The sequence below is a fragment of the Ictalurus punctatus genome, chromosome 3 (genome assembly GCF_001660625.3).
Source record: "Ictalurus punctatus breed USDA103 chromosome 3, Coco_2.0, whole genome shotgun sequence".
Lineage (NCBI taxonomy): Eukaryota > Metazoa > Chordata > Actinopteri > Siluriformes > Ictaluridae > Ictalurus > Ictalurus punctatus.
Window position 1 is genome coordinate 6753448 of NC_030418.2, and position 10961 is coordinate 6764408.

Below are 10961 nucleotides of genomic sequence, written 5' to 3' on the forward strand. Positions count from 1 at the left end.
ATTGTATTTTTTTTGGTTTGATTTGTTGTTCACTCCATTTTTTTGTAAACCCTACAGATTTATGTGTGAAAATCTCAACAGATCAGCAGTTTCTAAAATACTTAAACCAGCCCATCGGGCACCAAAAACAATGCAAACAAGTCACTGGGATCACATTTTTTCCCCATTCTGATGAAGCTCTCGACCTGCATCTGCATGATTGTCATGCATTGTGCTGTTGCCGCCACATGATTGGATAACTGCTTGAATGGGCTTGAATGTTCCTAATAACGTGGCCAGTGAATGTATTTCAAAAAATTCAAGGCACACAGAAGGTGCAGAAGAAGAGAATAACCATTATACATCTCAGGCTTTAAATCCTCCTGGCACATCATTGTTTTGGTGGTGGATTCTTCAGTTGCAAGCCTTGGAGGCCACCCATATGCCAAGGGTAATGTTTCAACAGAGGACACCCTATATATACTAAACGAATCGCATGGATTGAAACCGTAAGTGAGCTTTTTCCTTGCTATTATTCTTTGGTATTTTTTATTCTTTTATCATCGGTCTCAGAAATGCTAAGAATGGAAACTTGACTACTTTGTGCAACTGTATCATTATGCCTCAATGAAATGAATGATACACTGCCAATCACCAGCACATGACATTCTTAATCTCCAGACAATTCCATTGAAAGCATTTTCAAGTATTTACTGTATTCAAACAGCTTTGTAAAATGTAAAATGTTACTCACATGTAGCAAATAGAAACTTTTAGGCCTTTGTTTGGCTGAATTGTTCCTAGCAGTTATAAACCTGATATGCTACTGAACTGTCCTGGTGGTAATTATGGTCTACAATTTCTCACACACGCCCTTATCCACACCCACCTTTAAAAAAACAAAAAAAAAACAAAAAAAAAACAGGCTTTGAGAATTAACCAGGTTCCCTTTTCTATTGCACCCCCTGCTGCATCCCAGACCTAACTACACATCTGTTCCTCTTCTCTTCCAGGACATGGATTTGTCAGAAGTAACAGAATCATTAGAGTTTGTCTGCCAAAAGTGCCATCAGTTGAAATATCTTCTGATTATTTGTACTATAAATGCAGTCATGTAAAATGAAATACTGAATATTAAACATTGCATGCCAGTAGAGAACATCCTTTGTCATACCCAAACAGCTCAGATAATGTGTATTGCACACGCATTTGAATTTGAGTATTCAGTGTAGGTTTGCAAAACCTAAAATGCTGAGGAACCCCACATGCATTAAAGTTAATGCTTACTAGAGGATTGCCACCAGTACCATTACATTGCCCAAAGTGGGTGCAATTTGATAGAAAACAATCTCAACTCTTAACATACCGAAAGTAGCCATTCCCTGAAATTGGTAGTGAACAGCTTTCTTGCAAACACCATACTCATAAAACACTCATTTTAAATTTTACACACTTTTAATTGCAGCAATTTTAATATACATGCGATTCCTGTCTAATCATTGATAAATTTTATTTACATTTTACTGTGACTTTTTATTAAACAGTGATACACATTATATATGAGGCAGCCTAAGAAAACCCATCAGATGCTGCTGTGGCCGAACTCTGGAAAACAGCCAAAAATGACAAAAGTCCAGCTTTGACCAAAATTGAGTTTTCCTGCCAGTACTTTTACCTCAGATGATGTGGATGATGCTGATAATCAGTTATAAATATTTTCATTGTAAAGTTATAATTCTTTAAACTTTGGTAGTAGTATTGTTTTTCCACAAGTAAATTAGATTACAAATTTAAAAATAGATGGGGTGTCTTTCAGTGGGTGTTCCTAAGCCATCACACATATGTGATGGCGATATGCGTCTGCTGAGCATTAATAATTACAGCCTGTATATGTAAAGAGCATTTAAATGGTAAAACGCTAAATCTCGGTTGTGCAATATTAATTCTATAAGAAAAGCACAGTAACAAAACAATGAACAATCAATCAATGTCATACAATAGTGTATTCATAACAGTAATTAAAACTTAATTTCATAAATGTCAAGATCATATACAGTATAAAATAATCTGAATTTATACAAACATAGGCTATCACATAAAACAATCATAATATTATATGCTTTGTACAAAAATTCACAAGTTAAACATCTGGAAATTACAGGACAAGTGATTTTGTTGAATCCTCTGGGGGTCTGAATCTTGAATCTGCGTTTTTGGACGAGCTGTGCTTTTTCCTAAAGGTAAAAATACAAAACAAAGAAGTTTGATCATGTCACCCCAATTTTAGCATCGCTTCATTGGCTCCCAGTCCGTTTTAGGATTCAGTTTAAGGTTCTGATGTTTGTTTTTAAAACTATTAATAATCGAGCTCCTTCCTATCTCGAGGATCTTCTTAAACCACATTCATCAAACAGATGTCCAAGATCTTCTGATAGGTTTCTTTTGCATGTTCCTCGTTCCCGGTTAAAAAAAAAGGGGGATAGAGCTTTTGCTGTTGCTGCCCCCTGTCTATGGAATCAATTGCCACTGGACATCTGCCTTGCACCTTCTATTACTACTTTTAAGAATAGGCTTAAAACATATCTCTTCTGCCAGGGTTTTTGATCAAATTTTTAATTGTTTAAACAAATTTTTAATCAATTTTTTCTATTGTCTGGTTTTATTTGGTCTAATTCTGTTTCTATTTTACTTTCCTTACTCTGTTCAGCTTTGCTGTGTGAAACATGCTATACAAATAAATTTTACTTACTTACTAAAACATCATAACTCATTGTTTAATAATTTCCTACATACAGTACTTATGATTTATATAGTGCTTCACTGCTTACCCCAGTTTATGTATAATAATGCCGATGGCAACTGCAATGATCACCAGCGCCACCACACAAACCGCCACCACAATGTACAGTAACTGATCTGTCATCAATTAGGAAAGACATTGTTACATTTCATGGATGATGAACAGAAAACCAGCGAAAAGTTTTTTTTTTTGCAGATGTGCAATAAGTGTAACAACAATTTCACAGCATCTTACCGTTTAGCCATGAATGTTCTTGCTGTGATTTGTTTACTTTTGACTTTGTAGATGAGAGATTTTCCTTAAGTCCTTGGGGTCCTAGATGAATGACATCAAAAAGAAATGATCAAAAACATACTGCCATTAGTTCAAAGGTTTAAAACAGGGCAATGCCAGTCCTATATCTTGAAGGAACTGCACAGTGTAACGTTTTCTGCTCTTACACAACTATGGACAGGTGACAAATAAAACAAAAACACCGTCATAAAGCGTCTTAGGTGATGGGCCACCACAAGCTGCCAGAACAGCTTCGCAGTTTTGATTCTACAAGTCTGTGGAACTATATTGGAAGGATGGAGCCCAATCCCTCCAGTGCTGGAAGTGTGTTTTGGTTCACTGTCTTGCTGAATGATGAACTTCCTCCCAATTAGATTGGAAGCATATCTCTGTAAATTGCAGACAGAATTTTCTGAATGACATCTGAATTCATTCTGCTACGACCATCATCAGTTCCATCATCAATAAAGATTAGTGAGCCCATAATGAGCTCTCACAATGTTTGTCATTGACTGTTGTTTTACTTGGCCAACCTGTTTTTTTCTTTTCTTTCAGGACATTCCAAAGTGTTGTACTGGCTATACCCAATGCCTGTTCAATGGCTCTGATTGATTTTCCCTCTTTTCTCAGCTTCATAGTGGCTTATGTTTCTCCAATAGACAGCTCTCTGGTCTTCAAGTTGGTTTATCCATTTTAACAACAAATACAGTCTTCACAGGCAAAATCCAAGGCTCAAACCAATAGTAGATATTCAGAGCTATTAACTGCTTGAATAATCAATCTAACAGAGCACATCAGGGGAACAAGATGCACCTTTCAGTCAAATGTCCCAATATTTTTGATCACTTGGAAAAATGGATGGATTCAAACAAAAGGTGCCATGTTCCAAGATGTTTAACACATCTAGATGTAACAATCAGGAAATGTCTTCAGTGTATAGCAAAAACAAAAGAATTGGCTTTGCCGTTCCAGTACTTCTGGAGGGGACTGTATAGTGCCTACAGTATGGTAGGCTACTTTAATTTAAAAAACAACAATAAAGCTTGCTAGGCTAGACAATGCATAACGTGCTAGGTTAGCGGCATTTTGTTAGACCTTGACAAAATGTAGGAACCATGACATCACATGGCTTGTACAATAGAACTGATCAAGCAAAACTAAACTTTAACATGGTTTATAAATGCTAATAGGTTTGTCAAAAAGCATATGTAACTGAGCAGTGCTTATGATTAGCTTTGACACTTTCTTCAGTTGAAGAAATTGATGAAAATGATAGAATTAGTACACTTTATGGAATACCCCCTGGTGATCCTGCATATAATTTACATAATTTTCAATCTCATCAAACCATTGAGTAAGCCCTCATGCCTTGTAGATTAGGCCCATTCAGGATGTTCTATTTTTATATGAGGTGTTGGGATAATTGAACAATTACTTAAGTCTCTCTGGGACTCCCCCTCCCCCCCCATCTGAATCATTCTGCACATATACATGTTTATCTTTATTGTGTATTTTACCTTCTATAAAATGACCAGTAGAAATACCCAAGGTAATAGACACTTACCGACCACTTTAATAGGATCCCTACTTTTTCCTTTAGTATAAAGACACTCTAGGAAGCAATATTTCTATTGTCTATCAGAATGGAAATATTTCTACAGGTAATCAATCAGAAGATCTTTGTATTGATTTGTAGGGATCCTTCCCTCCAAGTGAACCCAAACCATGCCAGCAAAATGCTACAGGAAAACAGAGCCAGGGCTTTTTCCTTTGCCAACAATCTGTATTTCATGTCTCTAGCTGACCTAAATATCTAACAGCAGGTCAGCACTTTTGTTACCAATCAGTACAGCAACTAGACATTTCTGACTATAACAAATATTGACTGTGCATAAGTACTTACTGAAATAGGATCTGTTATGAATGGCTTGTTGCAGCACATTGCACCTGTAGAGATTGTGATGGTCCAGTCCATGACAGGTGCATGGACTCTGAAGCACAGATCCCATCATAGCTACAAAGGCCAGTCGGCAATCTTTGTTTTCACTGACAAAAAAGTTGAGATCTATGACATGCAGCAGGTCTGTGGTTGAATATCCACTAAATGAAACATCCTTTGCACCAAAACATTCAGACAAGAATGCCTCAAATGTCTGCCTGTTAACACAAATGAGTGTGCTGTTACCAGAAGCTCTTTACATCCATCAGTGCAGCTATTAAATTGTTTATAAATAAATCAGTAAGCATGAGTAAACATCATTGTCTACCTTGCCCTGATACTCTATGGAGAGAGCAGATGGGCTCAATATTGGAAAAGTGCAGATAAACCAGTGCAGTGTGGCAAAATATATGGTCTTAAATGTTAATAGACATGTGGGGCATAAACAGCCAAACCTGCAAATCTTCTCTTCAGTGCAGTTGTCCAGCATCTCCAGGCAGTTCCATTGTTCTGTCTTGTCTTGTTTGCAGGAATTGGAATTGAGCAGGGTCTGAAAATGCTGGCAGTCCTGGTCGTCTGTCATACACTGGCAGAACACCAGCATCTCAGCCACTTTTTCAGGCAGGCTTGAATAAAAGTGTCTTGCTGCTAGCCTGCAAAGCCTCTCCTCACACTGAGGAGCAGAACAGGACTGGACAAATGGCACCAGCTTCCGATTACACACTTCATCCTGGACGCACAGTGTCATCTCCTGTACGCAGGAAATGTCTGGGGCTGGTACTTAATTTGGGGACATTAAGAGACAAAGCAGAGGGAAACTCTGTCAGAGTTTTGGCATATGCTTTGTGTGTAACCAAAGCTTACCCATTTATAAGTTTTAGAATATGATATTGCTAAAAGTTACTTTTTAACACAAAAATGGGGAAAAATTATATCATAAGGCTTATGTCCAAGTCATTCAAACCTTAAACAATGTGAAATAAAAATTATAAAGAATGTCCAGTCTTTGTACAAATGAGACAAAAATATGCTTTAGATCCCTGTCTCATTTTCTCCAGTGCTTATTTGCACTCCTACCTGTACGTAAACACACACACACACACACACACACGCAGAAGATCCCCAGTTATGTGAAGGGGATTTGGGTGTCCAATACCATATAAATATTGTTTATGTTGCTAATAATGGAGACCTATGGGTGATCCTCTGATCATTAATTCAGCAGTTCAGAATAAACAGAAAATCCATTTACCATATGTCAACAGTCTACTTTCTTTCCATTCCTCCTTTGGGTTGTTCTCATGAACTGGAAAGGAAGTTAAACGAAAAGGTGTTAGATTTTGGCAAGGAACACTGCAAATATAATTAACAAATGGAATATGGTAGAACCTGGTATGGGTAGGTGATGATCTGAATGAGGATGTAGCCCATTGGCTTGACGGCTCCCCTGCCCAGTTGCCAATCTTGATTTGTCAGGGGCACGCGAGGGCTCAACATCTGCTTTAAAGAAATTGGTTTCACTTTACATTCACTTAGAGTGTGAGGTCAGAAATGAGTGTGCTGCATACCATACCCAAGTAGGAATGGCAGAAGGAAGCCAGAAGTTGTAGAATGTTGCATGGATCTTCATCGGTGCACATACATTCTCTTGAGTGAGCCAATATTGCCTGAATGGTCATGTTACAGCCATTAGAGCTTTGCATTTGACAGCTGCTGTCTGATAAAAGGGACAAAGCAGAAAAGCCGGTTTTAATGATGCGACTTCAACTAAGCACTGATCCATGCAATGGTAGTGTATTACTGCCATGATTGATGACTTCCATCAAGCTAAGCTGTGTTATACTGTTGGGTAACACAAAAAAAAAAAACAAACAGGCACAGATTCTATCTATCTATTTATATTCCAAGTCTCTAACAGTACTGGAGTGATGAATGCCCTTCCTCCAAAAGATATTCGGTCCAACACTTTGGTCCTAACATGGCCACGTTATTTCCTTTAATTGTTACCCGTCTGTATATCTATAAGTTAATACATTTAAAATTTAATTTAATTTAATTTAATTTAATTTAATTTAATAACACTTAAATTAGTATGGAAAAATGTTTAAAAAGTACCCGAGTTCAAAACAATGTTTCAGGTTCCATTATGGCGTGTTCTTTCATGAACCATTGTGTCTATATGATCGACATGTTAACAAAATGTAACAACATAACTACCACTTGTATTATTTGATGTTACAACTTCGTTAAAGTTTGCAGTTATTAAGTGGAAAAATTAAGATGCGTGGCTGAGCAAGTTTTAATATATACAGCCAGAGGCCAGAGTTTATTTAGTTCTTGTGAAATATTGTTAATATTAGTTGGTTAGTTTTTTTTTAGTTTAACATTTGAAAAGTACCCAACATCTTTTACAAGATGTAATTTTGGGGCATGTTTCCCAAAGAAGGTTTAGCATGGCCAAGGTTCCTGACCAAGTTCCAGCTTAACATAACAAATGGAACCGATAGCAACTCGTCTTAAGAAGTTCGTTAACAATCAGACTTCGCCTGTTTGATACAAGGTATCTGTATGTACTTTCATCTGTATGTACAAAGAATATGGGGCTGAGTGAGTGATCTTGGAGAAATCAGCACAATCTGCTACAGATCCCAAACAGAGTAACATACAAAAAGCTAGAAGAAATGTACAAGAAATACAATCTTTCATGTAATAAATACACAACCATATTCGGTTGTTGGGGGGGGATACTAATGTAGAGACTTCTTTTGTATTTGCTAAAGAATGCATTTGCCTACGTTACATCTTTTCTAGGAAGAACCAAGCTTTCTGCACCACCATGAATCATCGGGAAATGGAAAAGCTAGAATACAAAATTTCTCTCTTTTCTCCTTCTAGTGCAGAGGAATATAGAACTCCTATTGATGTTCCTTATATTTCCTTTACTGTAAGTTTTTTTTAATCCATGAACATTTAACATGCCAGTAGTGTGGTGATGGGGTCTACCTAATATGTGTGCGATGGATAACTTCACAGTTATATTGTGAGGAATATTGCTTGCAGATGTTTGTTATTACACACGTTCATTGCGTAACTGGTGGCTGGAGTGCAATCTATAGAATCCAATCACTCTTGGGACTCATACCAACCTCGGATAAGGAACTGTTAACTCATTACTGATAATTACTCTATACATGTAACTTTGGCTGTATGTGCTTCTTTAAAAGTTCCACTGTATGTGTTTAAATGAGAAAATGACCACTTTGTAATGAGCTTAGTTGTATGCCTGCTGAGATTCTTTGAGAGAGCATAGTGGTGAGTGTTATAGTGATGAGTTGTAGTATCTCACTCTAAAAGGTGGCAAAGATACAATATTCGCTCTGCTAAAATTCAGCATCTTGGAGATAAAAATGATAGGGAGAAATCCAAAAAATTCTGGTGATCTCTAAATACTCTTGATGTGCAAACTTTTCACAATTTATGCTTCTAAATCCATGAAATTTAAAAGGTCTGATAAATATATGTCCACTGTGGAACATTAATAGCCTATGTCAGGGGAAAAAATAAATAAATTTTCTGATAGCTGATTGAGCCATGAGATGCTTACAGCCCCAAGACTGGTTAGCTGTACTACAACAAAACACCATTAGAAGACAGGAAATCCAAGGTAAGATCAAACTGTGCTCAGAGATAGCTAGATAATCTTTGTAATACAGGTCCATACTTTATGTATGGGTTTCAAGTGACCCTGGATAAGAAGGTAAGCAAGGGAGTTTGCTGTAGGCTATTGCTTTTAAATTGGGTTACGTTGGGTTAGCATCTATATCCTGCCAAATCCTGCCAAGCCATGTTATTTCAGAAAACTTGTGTCCTTTTGGAATGATTGAATTAGTCAAACGTCACTCACAGAAAACAAATGTGTACCTTCAGAAAGACAAACATTTCTCAGAAGAGTCTGTTCACTCCTGCACAGGTCTGGTGAAACACAAGGTTGCATCAGTGACAAGCAGCGTGTAGATATTGTGGTGCAAACCGTCTGCAAAACCAGGCAGATCCCTGCAAATAAGAAAAACAAACATTTCACTACCCATTGCTATAAATCAATCCGATTGATTCATTTTGATCCATTGTGGAAATCACTACCAAGCATGATCAAAGTTACTGTATTTACCACTTTATTAGTTATTAGTCTGTTTGAACAAATTATCGAATTTAAAGGGTTCAATCCAGACCTCAATAACTTCAAAACCTGTGAATAACAGAAACCTATAAATAATGTCAGCTTGGACCCAATATCAATATCGATATTAATATAAACATGTTCAGTGAGTCGAACGTTCAGGAATACAAAAGCCGTATGGCTCTAACAAATAACTAAAATATTACTGTACACAGACCTAATTTTTGAACAGTTCAATTAAGTGCATAAAATAAATTAAATAAATGTGGTCCGTGGATTTATTATTTTTTTTTTTAAACTTTCACACTATCCATTGATACCCAGATGAGGATGGGTTCCCTTCTGAGTCTGGTTCCTCTCAAGGTTTCTTCCTCAGATCATCTTAGGGAGTTTTTCCCTCACCACCAGCTTGCTCAATACAGATAAATTCACACACTTAAAATCTGTATCCTGTGTTTATATATTTCTGTAAAGCTGCTTTGAGACAATGTCCATTGTTAAAAGCACTATACAAATAAAATTGAACTGAATTTTTCTGTTAAAGCGGTTCCTGGTGGCAAAATCCCTGCTCTATACCATAATAATATACAAGATATTCTAATATCTTGTAATTGTAATGAATTAATTAAGTAATTGTCTATGAATGTGACATTTGAACTCATATGCCTGCCTGCAACCCGACTGTAAGCATGGTTTGTAACAGCGTTTCAGGGAAAATGCGTAAATATTCAAAAGATTGATGTTCATTTACGTATTAAGTGTACTGCAACCGAAATAGTAGAACTCACTTAACTATCTTTTCAACTTCAACAATTTATTTTTTTTTAAAGTTTCATTTACCGCCTTCTCAAGGGCTATTCCAGGCATATCACTCTATCTAAACTAAAAAATAAAAAATAAAAACTGAACTTCCGCTAAAAAACAAAACAAAACAACAACTACAAACCAAATAGCTACCAAAAAAAAACCCCAGACAAAAACGTTTAAAACCCACCACATACACATAAAGGGAAATATTAGGTGTTTCATCTCCCTGTTACTCACCGATAATCAGAGCCGACTTCATGTTCTCCTCTGAGCGCTTGACTGTCTAATGAAGTTCAGCTGCTGCGCAGTAGCAACACCTGCGCTCGTGCACCGGCCACCGCTCCGGTCCCCATGGCAATGCCAGCAACCGGACATGACGTCATCCCCGGCAGGTTTTTAAACTAGCGTATTTACCTGTTCACATTATTCGCTTGTTTTCACTAAGTGTTTCATGGCTGCTGTTTGCCTTTTTAAAAAAAAAAAAAAAATTATTATTTATTTTTTTAAAGGAGCTATGGGATAATAAATAAAAATCACTGCCTGAATTGTACAATTAAATTGATATGTTAGAGGATTCTATAGTAACAGAAGCAGTACTGGCATTGTGAATTTGCCATTTCATTAGGCTATTTTAAACAACATCGACCTGACCTTGCCCTAGCTAAAACTTCCTGCATTTGACAACCTGTCACCTCCATGTTGCTGTAGAGCAATGTTAGTCCGTTAAACGGATAGTTCACCCAAAAATGAAAATTCTGTCATAAGTTACTCACCCCATGTAGTTCCAAACCCATAAGACTTTCGTTCATTTTCAGAACACAAAGGAAGACATTTTTAATGAGTTCTGGCCCTTCGTTTACAGTCCAAGTATCCAAAACTTTCAAGCTTCAAAAAACTCTTAAAGGCATCGTAAATGTAATCCATGTGACTCCAGTAAATGTCGAAGTGTTTAATTCAGGCTTTAAAGCATCATCACTTCTATAGCA

The 10961-nt window shown here is 36.9% G+C and overlaps 1 protein-coding gene across 6 annotated transcripts; it reads right to left on the reverse strand.

Moving 5' to 3' along the window:
* Positions 1-1470: 1470 nt before the first annotated feature.
* gfral (GDNF family receptor alpha like) lies at positions 1471-10357 on the reverse strand. 6 transcript variants are annotated; one of them, XM_017463066.3, is made up of 10 exons: positions 10213-10357; positions 8913-9044; positions 6565-6708; positions 6381-6488; positions 6244-6297; positions 5447-5771; positions 4956-5209; positions 3014-3094; positions 2808-2895; positions 1471-2213 (listed from the first exon to the last, which is right to left on the reverse strand). In XM_017463066.3, exons 1-10 carry the CDS (start codon positions 10232-10234, stop codon positions 2135-2137), a joined length of 1287 nt encoding a protein of 428 aa, XP_017318555.1. In that variant the 5' UTR covers positions 10235-10357; the 3' UTR covers positions 1471-2134. The 6 variants fall into 6 exon arrangements, with proteins under 6 accessions (XP_017318555.1, XP_017318554.1, XP_017318553.1 ...); XM_017463065.3 differs by having other exon boundaries at positions 6381-6491; XM_017463064.2 differs by lacking the exon at positions 10213-10357 and adding an exon at positions 10170-10198.
* Positions 10358-10961: the final 604 nt, after the last annotated feature.